Genomic DNA, 18,471 nt, shown 5'->3' with positions numbered 1-18,471 from the left:
TAATATGTCCTAGGCACACTATGGATCCTACAGCTTTTGAGGGGAAGCCATGAAAATTAAACTGGTATGAAAGGCATACATTTCTGGCACAGATACACACTACATGCTAATTTGAAGGTTCACTTTTGAATTATGTTCTCCTGTCTGTTGCTATTGGGCTGATGATTACTTTAATACCACAGTGAACACAAACATAAAAATAATTGTAAATTGCTTCTGTATTTTTTAAATGCATTCTACAGATTAATTGCATTGTGCTTCCCTGCCATTCCGTCCATCTCAAATTCACTAAGATGCCATCCAGGGTTATTGTTTCTCCTTATTGCTGACTTGAGGATTGACCCGCTGTAATCAGCCTCAAACCATAAAATATTCTAGAGATCTCATTTGAGGAGGCTTGTATTTACTATCAAAGATGTCTTTTTTGTCTTTAATCACTGGCTGTACTGGTAATTTAAAGGGGAACTGTGATCTGCTTTTGTGATCAGTTTTTCTTCAGTATCATCCGCCAGTGTGTATACTATATTCTACACTATACTACACTTTGTTATGAATATCCCACACGGCTTTTTTGGTTTGTTTTTTGTTTCAGCTCCATGTTCATGCTGGGGTTTTACGTGACCAGTTGCGTGATCCTGACCACAATTGTGTTTGTTTCTGTCATTTACTCCTGCGTAAAGGTGAGTGGTGATGATGTAAATTATTTTGTTTTGATACCAGTTAAGATTAACCTGCCAGTTTTTAAGGGTAGCTATATTGTATTAGTTGTCTAATGAAATCTTCATCCTGGATTCTCCCGCATTCTCTCTTATCTGTCTACCAGTATAGCTAACTGTTTATTTACACAATATATCTAATCAGGGCTCATTTTGAGGGGGAACGCACAGGAACGCAGTTCCGGCAGTTCCCCAAATAAGTCACATAACAGGTGGCCCCGCCCACCTGACTCTCAGCCATTTTGGGCCCGTTATGACCTGGATTGGGGCCGAAATGGCCCAGATCGGGCCTCTGATGGGTGGTGGATCACTCGCTCAGCAGCAGCCTGATCCTGACCATTTTGGGCCCCTTTTCAGCCATTTTCAGCCCCTTTTTGCCATTTTGGGCCCAATTTCAGCCCTGAATGGCCAGGATTGGGTCCAAAACAGCCAGGATAGGTGATGTCAGGGGGTGTGGCATATGCAAATCAGTTATACTAATGACACACTTCCGGTGCTGGCAAGGGGTGTGGCATATGCTAATGAGTTATGCTAATGAATTCCTCTGGCTCTTTTTCTACAAAATGACCCCTGTATCTAATGTTTACATTTTGTGTTTACATGAATAATTTTTTTAATCTACAACAGTAGTTCTGTCAGCTGACTTGGGGCCAAACTAGACAAATTGTTAGAGATCCATGATTTACCTATTGCCTCTTTAAACTCCTTTAAATGACAAATCTGGAGGGAATAGTATGATTTGGACTGGAACCACAGTGTTGGGTGAGGTGTTTAATCCTTCTGATTTGTGTTCTTTTCCTGAGGTAAATTGGCCCCCTAGAGATGGCATTTGCCCCAGCAAAGAAAACATAAAGGAATGATTTTTTCGTGATGGAAAATACCACCTCCAATATTCTTCTACATTTAAAAAAGCCATAATGGAAGATGGTTAAGCCTAACTAATGCTATGGGTATCAGTATACATCTGCTCCCTCCCCCTTCCTATTTATAGAAGTTTCAAGAGACAGAAGATCTCTTAACAGATCTCCAGCCTCACTCCTGTACAGATCAAGAAATAGGGAAAGGCTTCTTTAACCGCATTCTCTCCCACATGAACAGCAACAGAGACTTTGGCAGAGCATTTCGCTTTTGCGTTCAGCCCCCAATTTCAAGACACAGGTGCTCTTTAACAGTCTCTTCCATCACCCCTCTTTATGCACGTAGCAATAGAGGCTCTGGATGCATCTCATTTTCTCAGTCCTCTTTACCTGAGAGACATGGGAGGCAGCATCTGGAAGACTCGTTGTTGCTGTTTAAGATTGGGAGGAGATTTTGGATTGCATATGAGATTGTGGAATGATGGGTGTTCTTGGGATCAGGAGCAATAGTGTGGGCCCTCTGAGGACTGGATTGGAAGCCTGGGTCTTCTTTGATTGCTTATCCCTACAATAGGCATTCCAGATGTCAAAGTCTGAGAAAAACAGCACTGGTTCAAGCTGTTTTTCCCATCAATAAACTCTTTGTGCTGATTCCTTCATGTCTTCATGACAGCTGTTTTAAGTACAACTTTCTTCTACCCCAAGTTCTAGTGCATTTTCACAGGTACTGACTTTTTCTTGATAAATCTCATTCTGTATTTCTGTTATTGGCTATTACAGTGCCGAATCAGAAAAATAAAATCCACGCCCTACTAGTTGTTCTGTTGCTTGATATGGGTGATATGTTACATCATTTACAAAGATTAAATCGCATTGTTCAGTCAAGAGAAACAGTTCTCTATTACATATTTTCAAGGCCTTTTTTTATATTGCACTATTAATATTAGGTAAATAACTGATTAATCAGTGTCTCAAGGATTCTCTCACCTTCTGTTTGTGCCTCCTAAAAAGGAACATGGGCCTACAGTTTGGTGTAGTGGTTAAGAGCGCAGAACTCTAATCTGGAGAACCGGGTTTGATTCCACACTCCTCCACTTGACGCCAGCTGGGTGACCTTGGGCTAGTCAGAGTCTCTGGAGCTCTCTCAGCCCCACCCACCTCACAGGGTGTTTGTTGTGGGGATAATAATAACATACTTTGCAAACCACTCTGAGTGGGCATTAAGTTGTCCTGAAGGGCGGTATATAAATCGAATGTTGTTGTGTTGGTAGAAGAGCAAGATTCAAAATTAAAGCACCTTACATGCTTACTTTAAATACCCCTCCTATGTTCTGGGTGGATAAATACAGTACATAGGTCCATTTCTAAATGTATCTAAAGAATGGAGCTTTGATTCTTGAGAGGTCATGCCCCATAAATAGGGTTGCCAGGTCCAGGTTGGGAAATTCCTGGAGATTTGGGGGGTGGAGCCTGAAGAGGGAGAGGTTTGGGGAGGGGAGGGGCCTCAGTGGGGTATAATTGAAGGAAGTTCACCCTTCAATGCAGTCATTTTCTCCAGGGGAACTGATCTCTGCTGCCTGGAGATCAGTTGTAATTCCGGGAGATCTCTAGCTATCACTTGGAGGCTGGCAAGGCTACCTGGAAATCTACAGGCTGCTTGGCGGAGGAGAACACTCCCTCGCCCAGCAGTGGCCCAATCCTGTCCGTTTTGGGCCCGATCCTAACCATTTAGGGCCCAAATTCGGCCGAAATGGGTCCGAAATGGCCAGGATCTGGCCTGAATCAGCCTGGAACAGGCTGCTGCCTCACAGGAGAACACTCCCCTGTCTGGCAGCAGCCTGATCCTGGCTGTTTTGGGCCCGATCCTGGCCACTTCAAGCCCAATCCTGACTCTTTTGGGCCCGTTTTGGTTCCATTTTGGCACGATATGGCCAGGATCAGGCACAAAATAGCCTGGAATGGGCTGCTGCCACACGGGAGAGCACTTCTCCACCTGACAGCAGCCTGATCCTGGCTGTTTTGGGCCTGATCCTGGCCATTTCGGACCCAAACTGGGCCCAAAAAGGCCAGGATCGGGCCGCTGCCGAGTGGAGGAGTGCTCCCACACTTGGCAGTGGCCTGTTCCAAGCCATTCCCCCACCCTCCTGCCGTGTGTGCTCCCCTCCCCCCTCAGGAGCAGGCTTACCTTTGCTCCAGGGGAACTGATCTCCATCTGGGAGCGGGGCCACAACACATGGAGAGGTGCCAGAACACCGTTCCTGAACTTTCTGGTAGGAAAAAAGCCCTGCATGTACCATATCTTTGCTTAGATCAGTTTCTGAGATGAGCTGCCATTTGTAATATCTTAGCTTTGAATTTGAAAACTCAAATTATTTGCTTATTAAAAACACCAAACCCCAACCACCCCTCCCCAAAACGTTGACAAAAGATAACCTTAGTAACTAAGGTAGATATGAGGTGTGCTGCAATTCATTTTCAGGAAAAATAACATTTAGGTTGGTGACCCACTTGATGGTACCATTTTCAGGAGCAATTCGAGGACATGCTTTGGTGATCCATGGTAGTGAGGAAGACAGCATGCCTGAACATAGCAAAGTTTGATAATGAAGAATTACTCTTATTATATCTTCTCTGCTGACTTGGTTGTTTTTGTTTGTTCTCTCCTGCTGCACAATTTGAATGGTTGAATGGCCCTTGGTCTTATAACAGCCTGTGAAATTCAAAAAAGGTTGCCCTGCATCAGACCATGCAAAAGTTGTTGCTTGCTGTCTTCATTCCCCTGCCTCTTTGGTTTCCATAGCCATGCCAACCAGCTAAGAGTCCTCAGTTCCCTTTCCCTGTTCTTTATAGTTGCCGTCTTTTTGATTTGAAAAAGGCTTCCTGGGTCAGACCAGCAAGGTGAAATCAGGTGTAAGAATATGACAGGTTGGAGATGGAAACAGGGCAGAATCTGAGACAAAACAAGAACAGAACCAAGTGAGTGTGTCAGAATCTGGAGCCTACTGTAATTTTTGACACACACACACACACACAAACACGAGTTTCTTGGCAGAACATATTTTTTATGCTGGTTTGTATTCCTGCTGTTCTTTCCAGTAAGATCCTGGTGCAGCTTTTGTTGCTGACCCATGTATGGTTCTGCCTCTTACCATCGTTGCTGGGATACCTTGTCTTTTGGCTTGAATCTTCCTCACCTCTTCATACCATGTACTGTCTGGCCTTCCTATACCCTCTGCTTTTTTCCTGATCAGAAATATATGCACAAAGGAGGTGCTTACTGGTAAGGCTGATCCCATTTAGGGGAACAAATAGTTATATTAAATATTTGACCTTGCTAAAATAGCGTTTAAATCTAAAATTAGAATTATTTAGAAAATGTATATATCACATCACCGGAGACGAAAAGGGAAAAAGGTTATTGGTCACAATCCAACCGTCTAAAGCATGCTTAACCCAATTATTTGTATTGCCTCCTCTATATGGCTTTGCTGAATTATGCCCTTTCTCCCTTCATGAACCTAAGGAATCTCAATGTCTAGGGCTTTCCTCCCTGTCTGTCCACTTTGTAAAATAATTGTGTGTGCTTAGTAGGTCACTTGGTACTGTAAAATAGATAGTCACTTCTTGTTCCAGAGCTGTGATGCCAGCTGCAATGTGGAGTTCATTTTTTTTAGTTTTTTGCAAGTTGTGTCGTAAGTTTCTCTGAAGTGCATCTTGAGTCTGTGAAATGCCAAACTCCCAAACCCATCAAGTGTCCACCCACCTCTTCTTACAAAACTCTCCTATCACAAATTATAACTGCTTTTCTCAACCCTCTTCTTGGCCTCATACTTTATATTCTAGTGCTTCACCCACAATCCACATTCCTGAATACTGTAAGGGAAATTTTTATCACAAAATAGTTTTCATGCTTTAACATGACACATTTGGTTCAACGTATTTTGGGGGTTTCGTTTCAGTTATACAGTTCTGAAAAATGATTGCCCACTGATCAACTCCCACCCCCACCCCCACCCCCCAAGCATTAGGTTCTCAAAATAAGAAAATAGATCTGACATCTTTCCAAGGTCTAAGTTATGATATGATATCAACCAATAAGAATTCTAAATATGCAACAATCCAATCTTTGACTGGAGCTGGATGGGAGGCTGGTTAGTCAGGCACTCCTTGTAGTGATCCAAAGCCTTTGAACACCCAGAGAAAATAAGAAAATCCTGCAGCTGTTACTGCAAAGAGTTTACAGTGCACCCATAAGCAAAATTATATCCTTCAGTCCATTGAAGTCAGGGGGCTTAGAAGAGGATAACTCTGATTAGGACTGCACTGGTAAACTTTCTACTTGCCAGTGAAAAATAGGGTGATATTTGGTGTGATCCATATGTAGCACCAAGGGTGTTGTACACATTTTTTAAAATCTTAGTTTTGTTACACTACAGAACCTTTTCCTAGCTTCTCCCCACCCAATCCACTCCTTTCCCATTCTCCCTTTCCGTTGCTAGAAGACAAATATATATCAGTGTTGGATGCAAGTAGAGGCATCAGGCTTGGACCTTCAGCATTAATGCAGGGTTGTTCTTTTGTAACAGGCAGCAGCTAATCAGGGCTTCTGTCATCAAACAGTTTCATAATGATGCTTGTGTAGGAAGCAGTGCACTGGCAAAATGTGATCCCTCAAACTGTGCAAGAAGAAAGAGGAGCAAGGTTGCAGGGGGAAGGGGGAGAGGCAGATTAGTCATCACTAAATAGCAGCATACAAACCGTTTCTCCGTATCCTTTAAAAATCTCTTAGGCGGCTAGTTGGTACAGTAATAATGATGGATTTTGAAGCTGTGCTCTTTATCTGTGTCTCTGCTTCTCAAGGGATAGAACTGGGGAGATGAAATCCACACTCAATAGGGAAGCTATAGTTTTGTAGGATCCCAGGATCTGAATTCTAGAACTATCTGTCTGATCTTTCTTCGAATTTATGACATTTATAAAATGGATGGGAATTAGTTTTTTAAAAGTCTGGTGGAGCCTGGAGGAAGGTAAATGGGAAGCAAATGAAGAAAAAAAACCTCTCTTGAGCTCACTGGACTGGGGCTTGGATATCAAAGATGATAGTTCCTAGGGATCCAAATCAACTGGTCTGTCAAATACTCTCCGACATGATTTATTTTATTTATGGTTAGTTTGAGAAACCAGGATTGGCTCACAACCTCAGGCAGTCATCAACTTCCGGTTTGCCTCGACTGCTATCCCTGCCTTCTTCACAGCTTGCATTGCAACGAAGGCAGCATGAGAGAACAAACTAGAATTAAGCCATGATGTCAGAATCTGGGTGTCACAATTGTGGTTAATAAACCAACTTCAAACCATGATTTCAGACACTGGTTGGATGTACTAAACATTACTTTTTCTAATGAATCAGGCCTGGGTTCACTTTCCCCACAGACTCAGAGCAGCTATGGGGAACAGCATTTTAAAGGTATGCTGGAACCCAGTTTTTTTTGGGGGGGGGATCATGAAGTGGGAGGAGGGGCTGCTGCTTCCCTTCTGACATTTTCCTGAGCCAAAATAGCTCTGGAGTGAGTTATTTGCCACATTTTGGAGCTGCAAATGCAGTATTCTGTGCATGTACAGCTTCAAAATTTGGCAAATGCCTCAGAGATTTTTGGGACCTGTACAGGAGAGTGGAGTTTGGAGAGGCTCTAATGTCACTTTCAGCAGACATTCTAGGCTGCCTCCCCAAGTCACCCTAGAGACTAGGGAACATGGCTAGCGCATCACTACGTGGAAGCCATATCTTCATCTCTGCTTCTTGGTTTCTCAGGAACGGGAAATTGGGAAATGATCATTTCCCACCCCAGGTGAGTAAATGGGAGGTCAAGTTTATAAATACAAGATGATGCACATCCCTGATCAGCAAATGTTCTTGGCTTTACAGTGGGAGATCAGCATTTGAGCTTGCGATTGCATTTTGTTCTTCAGTTTCTGAGGTACTTGTACAAAATCGTACTATTTCATTTCCCTTTTATCTCTAGCTTTTCCCAGCTCCACTCCAGACTCTTTCAAAGAAGATTGTTCAGTACAGGACCAATAATACCATAGTCGGAGTCATCACCATTATACTGGTTTTCCTGTCAGCCTTTGTCAACATGGTATGTTATGCTGTTCCTTCGTTGGCATAGTTGCACTGTGATAAATCAACTTCCTGAACTGTGAAATGTAATGCAAAAGACAGCAGTTTATGTAATCTCAAAGTGATCTTCCTTGGAAGGACTTGAAAGATGTGGTAAATATCTCCAATTGGAGATTAGTGGTGAATTTGTTATCTACTGTTAAAGGGTGTATACCTTTGTCTTGAGAGTGGGTGGGAATCCTTCTTCTCTAATAGAGTTTGGTCATCTGTTTATGTGTCTTAATTAACAAATTTTAAAACATTGATCAGCTGAAATGTTTTTGTAAAATGGATTTTATTTATTATTGGAATACAAGATTTCAGGAAAATATTCAATCTTTTTTAAAAAATTTGCTATCAGGAGAAAGAACCCTTTAATTATGGAGGCTATAAGAATTATTTTGCAGAAAAAGAATATCATTGTTGTTCTTTGCTTGTATTTATCATTCTATATATTTTGTGTTTATAATAGTTTTTTTAAAGACAGCTCAGCTCATGCGAAGTTACAATCATGTTTATTTTCCTTATAACCAGCCAATATGTATAATTTAAAACGGCCAAGGAGACTGGCCAATTTTGTATCTATGAAATGCCTTAGGCATCAAATATCTCCAGTTGCTGGCTTTTCTACATAATTTTGCAAACTAGAAGATTAAGCCTATCTTGATTGGTGGACTTAGGTGTATCAGGAAACTTGCCCTGAATTTGGCACTTCCTGGGAATTCCCAGTGCCAATTGGATGGTGCATTAACAAAATAAACAAAACTAGATGGCACTTTGGTTGGGGGAAGAAGCTGTTGGTGTTTTGAGAAGCAAGTCGAAGTGCATGCTTGCTAATCAGTCTCTATTGTGACCTCTATTTAGTTCAGTTTGTGTTTTGTATAATTAGGCCCAAGAGCATTCTGGCTGGGGATGTTTCCTAGTATGAAGAAGTACTTTTTAAATACGTTCTACCCTGAGGTCATCAATGACTGCTCCTATTAAAGTTTATTTACCCTTTCTCCTTGCCTTTGTATCATGATAGTTTCTTGCTTTTTGTCAGTTCACATGCAGCACTGTGGACCTCCTCAATTGTGTGGCTGCAGAATACAACATTACCCCTCATGAGGTGAACATGTGCCATATCAGCTACTCTGCCTCCAATTATAGCCTAGGAACAGTGCAAGGGTTCTGTGACAGCTCCCAGCCAAGCTGCAACTTTCCAGAGGTATCCTTTGAAGCCTTCTGTTTGTGTGTGCGCATGCATGCGCATTAGCTGTCTTCCAGGCAGAGAACTTTCTGAGCACTGCTGCTTGAGCTTCTTTTAGCTAAAGATGCCCAGAATTAAAGCTAGGACCTTCTGTATACAATGGTCTTCACTAGGATCTGCTCTTTATGTAACATGCAGGTCTAATTTGTCATACTATGCAGAATGAGATGCTGTTATTCTGGACAGTATCACTTTAGACTGCAGGTGGGGTATACATTAAATTCAGCACAAAGAAATTAAAATTGAAACAAAAATAGACGCATGTCTGATTTGAACAAAAGAGAAGCAAAAGCAAAATCAGCCAGGAGAGGTGACATGCAAATTCCATAAATAAATAAGGAACATTCAGCTCAAACAAGCAATTTTATTAAATTTAGTAGCATAGCTACTGAGAAATGTGTTCTCTGACCTGTATTCAGTCACCTCAGGCCACCACGTCAATCTGTGTACTGTGTGGGATGGTCTTAAAGTAGTTAATAGTCATCACACAAAATTGTGCTTTTTAAAAAAAAATATGGATTAAATAATAAACTGCTATCAGTATACCTACTCATGCATGTGTACGCACAAGCACACATCTCCCAAACCTTTAGGTGTACTTTTTAAAAGTGGTGACTGGCTTTATTATTAACAGTGTTACTTTTTCTATGTAAAAGTAAGATGTCTCCAAACATGTAGTAGGAAGGGCAGCATTTTCTATTTAAGGGGAGGGTTCTCTGAGGAATAAATGTGTTACTCTTCCTCTTTTGTCTTTGAATGCATCTTAACGTATCATTGTATGCACGCATTGTTCTTAAAAGTCGTGGCAGATACAGTCATTGGTTAGTGTTGCTTACTCAGTTGCTGTTGGAAATGGAACTCATGCAACTGAGAGGAAGGCAGTACGTTGGGCCTAACCCAGCACAGCTTACCAGGACGAATGTAGACCTCCCCCCATGTACTGTGGCCTATTAAAGCACCACAAGCCATTCCCAATTTTTGTAGGCCCTTGCAGAAGATTTATCATGTTCTGTGGGATGCATTTGGCAGGGTGAGTCACAAGTTGTGCAGGCTTGCTATAGGCTTCACCCTAAGGGTTGGAGTACTTATTTGTAACTGGAGTTTTTCCATCTTAACATGTTTTTGCATCTCTGCTCAGTTGGCGTTTGCTCTCCCTTATTGATTTTCCCTCCTCTTTTCTTTCCTTTCTCCTCATCCACTCTCACCTCCCACCCTCTCCTCAACACAGTATTTTACCTACAGTGTCTTACTGAGCCTCCTGGCCTGCTCTGTGTTCCTTCAGATCAGCTGCATTGGGAAACTCATTTTGATGTTGATCATCGAATTTATCTATGTTCTCATCGTAGAAGTGCCAGGGGTTACCCTCTTTGATAATGCAGATCTCCTGGTTACAGCCAATACCATGTAAGTGGATATAAGGTGGTATCCTTAAAAACCCTTTCATTTCATCCCTCAGGGAACAGGAGGCCAAGACTGAAGCCAAGCTGCCTCAAATAGCAGATGAACCCGTACATCTGTGGGCTGGATCCAGACTAAAGTTCCTGTGGGTGCAAGGATTTCCCATCAGCCGAGTGTGGTTTTTCTTCCTATCTTCTCCCGCAGTAGCCTTAAATGCTCCTGAAGCCCTGCTCCTGGAACCTGAAACAGGACATCAGGGGCCGCTTGGGGCTGCTGTGGCAGCAGGGAAGGGGGAAGCATAAGAACTTGCCCTTGTGGAAAATTTAGTCTGGACCCAAGCCTCTTTCTGCACTGTATTAGTTCTGATGAGATGGGAGGGTATACATGATTTACTGTTGGTTCACACGACAAAATCCTTTCAGTAGAGGAATCCCAGTGTTGGAGAGAACGGTTTTCACCTAGGCTTCTCCCTGGCATATCATTTTTACGTGTAGGGAATTCTTTTGTATGGACAAGCATTTGGACACATGGACTTGTCAGAGTGAAATTCAGAGTGTGGAATAGTAGTTAGATTGTCAGGTTAGGACTATGCTCAAAATACCCCTTTGGTCACAAAGCAATGTGGGTGACTCTGAACCAGTGACTCCCCCCCCCCAAGCTTAGCCTACTTCAGTTCAGGATATTGTAAAGATAAAATGGAGAAGGGTTAAAATCTATGTATGCTGCCATGAGTTCCTTGGAGCAAGGGCAGGGATAGAATTATGATGTAAGAAATGGCAGTCTAGAAATAGGTTTCACTGCCTCATCTGCTACTTAGGGAAACTATGCTAGACCGTGTGAAAAAACAGCCCCCCCCCCTTGTGCTTGTGCGATGTTCCCAAGCAAGCCCCCTTTTTAAGACCCTCTCGCGTGTGTGCCATTTTGCTGGTATCTTGAAATTGAAGATCTCACCTAAGTGTATTTGGAGACAATGAGGTTGGAAGGGAGGGAAAGACCACCCCACCCTCTGCATCTGAGGCTTTGGGTGGGATCCAGAGGTGGAAATGGACATGCTCAGGAAAGACGTTAGCCAGTCAGCAATAGACACAGCCTGGCCCAGACTCTCTCACAAAATGTAAACACCAGGCAGCGCTAAGCATGCAGTTTCACAGTGCTTTAAAGCATGGTAACCTTCCAAGGCTAGGAAACAGTAAGCATTCTACCTGCAGAGCCAGCATAACGTTCTACTGTTTGTCGCCTGAGAGAAATAGCTACTCACTTAAAGTAAGTGGCAAATCACATGGCTGGTCAATATGAAAATGCACGCTCAGGCAGTGGCAGAGCTTTCGAAATGAAGAAACCCCAGTGGCAATAATGTGCTCTTGTTGGCAGTCAGCATTTTTATAACCATCAGGATTTAATTGTCACCAGTGGCGTTATTAACACTTGTAAATTCAGAGTGGTTATTTCCCAAATGGAGGGAGAATATGTGCAGAATTCTCCCTACTCATACTCCAGGTCCTGTTCCCTTATCTCCAGTAATGTTATATAACAGATCTGAACCTTGCAGCTTATATTCGAAACATATTTAAATTCTGTTGAGATCCATTCATTTTCAAGCAAACATGCATAGGAATCATTTCAGGTTATACTCACCTATGCCCTAACTTGGATAACCCAGGCTAGCCTGATCTCTGAAGCTAAGCAAGGCTTAGCCTTGGTTAGTGATTGGAAGGGAGACATCCCACCCCCCCCCAAGGAAGACGAGGGTTGCGGTGCAGAGGCAGGCAGTGGCAAACCACCTCTGTTTGTCTCTTACATTGAAAACCCCAGCAGGGGTCTCCATATGGCTTGATGGCACTTTCCACCACTATAGTAGCCTATATTCATCGCTTCACAGTATCACAAGGCAGGATATGAACTCCCTCTTCTCTCCATCAAATACAACATGGCAAGCCACATATGCTTTCCAAAGCCTCTTAGCCATCATGAGACATCTGGGGCCCCCACAAGTAAGCCACTGCACCTCCACTGCCCTGCTCTTTCTGCCTCTTCTGCAGTGTGCTCCTAGATGGCAGGCGAAGGTTTGTTGTCCAGGTTTCTTCTGATCCCATGATTGAGGAAGCCCAGACAGCTGATACAGCTATTCATCTTGTGAGGCTTCAAGAGAGAGATGTATGTAGCCAGCTCAAAAATTGCTACCTACTTATAAACGGCAGTGATATGGGTACCTTTTCCACCATTCCCAGTGATAACTGAAATAATGTATCATGGATGGGGATGATAAAGTGGTTATATCACACCAGTATCATGCTACCTTAGCATTGGCTACACTCTCCTGGGATATATGGGGGGAAATGCTGTATAGCCACATACTGAAAAAGTTGCCTCGTATTGTCAGACCATCGGTCCATCTAACTCAGTATTGTTTATTCCAGTGTACAGCCACTCCCTAAGCTCTTGGACAGGGAAAAAGCCTTTTCCAACACCTGTTACCTGAGATCTTTAAATGAAGGTGTCAGGAATCAAACCTGGAGCCTTATCCAAGCAAAGCCTGTGATACATCACGGTACCCAACATACACACAGGATCACTTCTTTTAAATGTAATCTGGGATAGCAGGCAAATAGCTATGCTGCAGCAAATCTTACTGCTGGTAACCTAAGAATTAAGCCTGAGGCAAAAAATATCAGTCTGATTGTGTGAGTTAGCAGGTTAACTTGATCCTCAAGTAATTTCCAGAACTCCCTCCAGTTGTGCAGAACGATGACTTGGAGAATGAGCGTGAGAACAAAACCCAAGAGGAGTGCTCACATTTATTCTGTTAAAATCTATTTACTGCAGAAGTTCAGCTTGTTCACTTTTCATCATTCTCAGACAGCAGCATTTTCAGTGCAATCCTAAACAGAGTTACATCTTTCTAAATCCATTTAGGGTTGCACTGTTGACTGGTGTTATTCTGCATCTGGTGTTGTTCTGCGCCTGTAAATATTTTCAACATTTCCTTCAAATGGAAGAACCACTTCAATGATGCAGCTGGCATAAATAAATAAAGTAGTGGGAGAAAGTGAAATTGCATTCCTCTAGTACTCCGCCATGCCCTCACCGATTTCTGTTGTTTTGCTGTAGAAAAGAGCAAGAGTCCAGTACAGTAGGAGCTTTCATGAGTCACAGCTCACTTCTTCAGATACAGGTAGAATGTGAGTCCAATGCTGATTTCTCCACACCCACTACCTCTCAGCATTGGTAATGAGACAGGAAGCCTAGATCTTGATTCAGTCCAGGTGGATGCATTGTCTCATTACCAATGCTGATTTCTCCACACCCACTACCCCTCTGCATACCCCACCCTATCCAATCATGCCTGCTATCATCATTCACTGTCTTATTGTCATTCGGCATCTGAAATCACTCCACTCTCCAAAATATAAGGACAGATGGACTCACATTCTAGCAGTATCTGAAGAAGTGAGCTGTGACTCACAAAAGCTCATACCCTACCACAAATTTTGGTAGTCTTATAGGTGCTACTGGTACTGCTAAAGACAGACTATCATGGCTACCCATCTTGTTGTTTTGCTGAGATTAATCCACTTGGGTATGTATTCTTCACTTTGTATAAAAGAAAATTGATGGCAAATTAGAGGAAGTCATTTAAAGGAATAATCTGAAAATAAAATATCTTTTTGGCATTTTGTACAGCAAGGGATTTTGCTAAATTGAGAGAGGGCTGAATTAGAGCTCTTAAAAGCCAATTATTTGCCTCACCTTGCAATCAAGATGTCAGTAATAAGATACTCCAAAAGCAGTTTTTTCCAGAACAAAATTTGAGGGTTGCAATCTTGCCACTCATGAAATTATTTTTATTTACCCTGAAAGCTCCAGTTATAGCTAAGACTGACTACATAGTGAATCGTTTATTTCTTGTGGGAGCACTTTTGCACATCTGCAAACAGCCACAATCTAAGTGTACATACTTCTTCAACCAGATTCAAGAAAAACTATTTTATATTAATTGAATTGGATTGGATTAGGCATGTGTCCAATCACTGTAATTACTCTACACCAGGGCTTTTTTTCTGGGGAAATAGGTGGTGGAACCAGGGCCGGATCGAGGAGGGGCAGGGGGGGTAGCCTGTCCCCGGCGCTGCCAAAGAGGGGGCGCCGGGCACGGCTGCCAGCTGCCTGGGAGGCTGAGCGCAGCCGCCGCCAGCTCCGTGGCTCACCATGCGCTGGGGCGGCCGGCTTGCCACGCGGGCGGCACAGGGCAGCGGGGCACACTAACTGCACAGAGGGCCTCCTAGCCCTGCGCTCAGCTGGCCGCGCGGCAAGCCGGCCACCCCAGCATCTGGTGAGCTGCGGAGCTGTCGCCAGTGAGAGCGTGCGCTGGGGCAGCTGGCTTGCCGCGCCAGGTGGCTGAGCGCAGGGCTGGGAGGTCCTGCGCGGCAAGCCAGCCAGCCGCCCCAGTGCACGCCCGCGCTGCCACCAGTTCCATGGCTCACCAGGTGCTGGGGCGGCTGGCTTGAAGCGCATGGCTCCCACCCTGAGTGACGATGTCACAAAAGTGATGTCATCACGCAGTGCCAGGAGCGCACGCGCGCTCTGCACGCCTGGAGCGCCCAGGCAAGGTTTGCCCCGGGTGTCCGCACGCCTGGATCCGGCGCTGGGTGGAACTCAGTGGGTTGCCCTCAGAGAAAATGGTCACGTGGCTGGTGGCCCCACCTCCTGATCTCCAGACAGAGGGGAGTTTAGATTGCCCTCCGCGCTGCTCAGCTGCGCGGAGAGCAATCTAAACTCCCCTCTGTCTGGAGATCAGGGGGTGGGGCCACCAGCCACGTGACCATTTTCAAGAGGTTCTGGAACTCCGTTCCATTGCGTTCCCGCTGAAAAGAAGCCCTGCTCTACACAGTATGCACGCTAATTAGCAAGTTAGATAGATGTTAGTTTTTCACTTCTATACAGAAATTCACCTGGCATGCTGGCCCCATGAAAGGTAAAGCTCAGGATGGTGCAACCCAACAGAGTTTGACAGTACAATCCTAAGAAGTTTCATTCTTCTAAGGCCACTGAAGTCCTTGGGCTTAGAAGGGTGTAAATCTGTTTAGGATTATACTCTCAATCATGAAAAAACAATGTAAGGCCTGAATTATAACTGCATGAAGATCTTTATGTCTATCCAAGGTAAGTTTGAGATATCCAACATAACCAACTTTCTTCAGGTTCTTCGGGCTAAACCTAGATCACTGCCTTGCTTTAGATCAAACGAAGTTCAAAGATAGAACTGAGTGACATATTTTTACACTAAACTATCAAAGGAAATCCTTTGGCAGGTGCGGCAGTGCCACATAGCGTTCAACTTGAAAAACTGTAAGGAAGATACGGAACGATTACGTACTCAGTCCTAAATGCATTTGTGTGCCATGGGTCCCATGGAACTTTCACTGAAGTATTTATGCTTCAACTGTAATCTCAAAAAGGTCCCACTGTGAGCAAGTAAATATTTTCAGGCTCTGGCTTCAGTCCTTAGTATCTGTGTGCTGATTTCTGGCTAATTTCTTTTCAACTGGTGTGTGTGGGGAAGAGGGGATTCCATGCAAGAAATCCAGAATGCATGGAACTATTAATAGGGTTTTTTTCTGGTTGGTCTTTAGATAGCATTGTACAATAAATCATGACCATTGTTTTGCCCTAAAATAAGCAATCACATACCAGTTGGGAAAAGAGACTGCTATTTGATGCAAAAAGAGGAAGGTAAATGGAATGTTAAAGAAGGGAAGCATATTACAGGTATTGATAATAATAAGTATACATTGATATAGTACATTTCTGTGTGTTCAAGTGCTTCACATGCAAATTTTCAGTAATCCTTACAACACGCTTGTATGGTAGATTGGTATCTCCATATTGGAGATACGAGATCTGAGGTTGAAAAATACTGGGCTGACAATGTGAATTAGTGAGTGAGATCTGGACTAGGGATTTTTCCAACTCACAGCTTACACTCCTAGGATAGGAACCAATATAATACAGCATTAAACATGCAAAATGGGGGAGAGGGGGAGGAGAAAGAAAACAGAAAATTATATGAAAAAGTAGCAAAAAAATCTATTTACATTGCCTAAAATCTCTATTTTTTGTTATTGCAGCGTATTTTCCAACAGGACATGGAATGGAGAATGGTGAGTTCCTGGGAGGGGGGAGGGAGCCTGAATTTGCCTTCTAAAATGCCAGTTACGTTAAGACATTGTTTTCTTAGGCCAACCCATTAACCAATGTTAAGGACTTTGGGGTGAACGGCAAGATCATCTTATTTCCCTTATTTCTTCTTTGTGAAATGTAAATTCCCTTTTGTTTGTTAAGGATTACCAGTGCCTCAAAAGGCTCAGAAGGGCATTTCATTCCCCCTCTGGTCATATTCCCTATGTTATTCTGCTTGCCTGTTTGCCTCTTCCTCTTCTCTCTGTTTGCTTTGGCTTCCTCTCCCTTTTGCTGTCACCTGTTTCCCCTTTCCTTTCCTCTCACAAATCTTTTTCAGTTCCCACTAGCTGCCTCTTTCTACCCTGTCTTTCCTTCCCTCCCCCTCAGAGTCCCCGTGGCCTCTTCCTCCTTCCCTCCCACTCACCTACCCAAATTGCCCATCCACTGCCAGCCAGCTGATGGGAGGGGGACTTGGAGCTGGCCAGCAGTGGTTGGGAAGAGCCCCCTAGACACCAGTGATCGGATGGTGGAGGGCATTCTCAGTGGAGCTGCACACCCTTGTTGCTGCAACCCCAGTCTCAGCAGCTCCATCACTACCTCCTTGCCCCATCTAGTAAAGGCACCCCTCTCCCTCTTCAAGTTCCATAGTGGAGGCTAGGATAGTCCCTGTGACCCACCACAAAAGCCATTTTTGGTCAGGTGTCTTTTTGAGCTGCCTCAATAATAAAAAATGCTGCACAATTTTTTTTCCTCTTGCAGTGTCTGTGCATTAAAAAAAAATTAGTGGTAGGTTAATCTCCCCTTAATCCCTCCTCCCCAACTTTTGAGATTTTTCTGCTGTTTTGGAGATTCCCTCAGGTGGGCAAAAACATCTCCCCAGCTCTCAAGAGGCTCTATAAAATGCATTTTAAAAAATCTGCCTGCTGGCCAAGTTGGGAACTAGATATCTATTGTTAGCAGTGTTGTTAATTATGGGTTAAGCAGCATTGCAATATAAGCAAAATTTGAAACTAGCTTCCAGCCATTCGTGTTAATTATAGCTGGTGACAGTGCCAATACTGCCCTTCATTGTCATGGGGTAGGAAGGATTTGCACTGAGAAATGCAGGGACTGGGGAAGGAGACTTGATCCTACGTGCCCAGGGAGGCAGAATGCATTATGTCTGTATTGGCCCTTAGTCTTGTTATTTCTTTGCCTTATGGGCATTTTTACATAACATCCATATTGCTACAGTAACTGTAAAACTGAAAAGGTATATACAAAGGCATCACTTACAATTTAGTGGCCTAGCTGGATCAAATGCCGAAGCATCAAATAGAAATTTAATTGATGTGTCAAGTAGAATGAAAGGGTTAGTGGGTTTTGCTGAGTGCCGACTAGATCTTATTCCCTTGCACTACCTGTTGCAACACAGTTATAAGCTGCTTGTATTGTACAGAAACCTACTGCTATAGCTGAGTGACTGATGACTCAGAATATTTACAGCTGGTGTGCTTTTTCTGTTCCCATGTAGTCCTGCAAGTGTGTCCAGGGTGGCCCTGAAAATTGTGACTCCTGTAGTTATCACAGTGTTTGTCCTGGCGGTCTATCTTCATGCTCAGCAAGTGGAATCCACAGCAAGACTAGATTTCCTTTGGAAACTTCAGGTATGAGGTTGTCTCTGAATATCAGAGTACTGCTACGTAATCAGAACTGCTGTTTTGATTGCAACTGCAGGGTAACACTGTGCTCATAAAAGAGAACTCAAAATTCTGACACAAAAGGAAACTTCTACAATATCTTTGTCATTTAAGGATATTTGCAGGCATCATTTATAGGAATCCTGGCTTGTTTAGTGGGTGTGTTATCTATTTCTGTTATATTACTGCTTATTTATTTACTGCATTTATAGGGTGCCTTTCTCGCTTCCTATAA

General features: G+C 43.4%; 1 protein-coding gene across 2 annotated transcripts in view; it reads left to right on the top strand.

Annotated features, from left to right (window-relative positions):
- The window catches only part of ADCY5 (adenylate cyclase 5), a 309,257-nt gene that overhangs the window by 279,876 nt on the left and 10,910 nt on the right, over positions 1–18,471 (top strand). Inside the window, exons 12-17 of one of the 2 annotated variants that reach the window (XM_054972528.1) lie at positions 593–680; positions 7,597–7,713; positions 8,776–8,940; positions 10,211–10,386; positions 16,506–16,538; positions 18,071–18,203. In XM_054972528.1, coding sequence (XP_054828503.1) covers positions 593–680; positions 7,597–7,713; positions 8,776–8,940; positions 10,211–10,386; positions 16,506–16,538; positions 18,071–18,203 — 712 coding nt within the window. Of the gene's footprint in view, positions 1–592; positions 681–7,596; positions 7,714–8,775; positions 8,941–10,210; positions 10,387–16,505; positions 16,539–18,031; positions 18,204–18,471 lie in introns of both variants that reach the window. The other variant, XM_054972529.1, reaches the window with a different exon arrangement.

Source organism: Eublepharis macularius, chromosome 2, assembly GCF_028583425.1.
Source record: "Eublepharis macularius isolate TG4126 chromosome 2, MPM_Emac_v1.0, whole genome shotgun sequence".
Classification (NCBI taxonomy): domain Eukaryota; kingdom Metazoa; phylum Chordata; class Lepidosauria; order Squamata; family Eublepharidae; genus Eublepharis; species Eublepharis macularius.
Note: the sequence above shows the minus strand (reverse complement) of the source record. Positions and strands in the feature narration are given on the sequence as shown.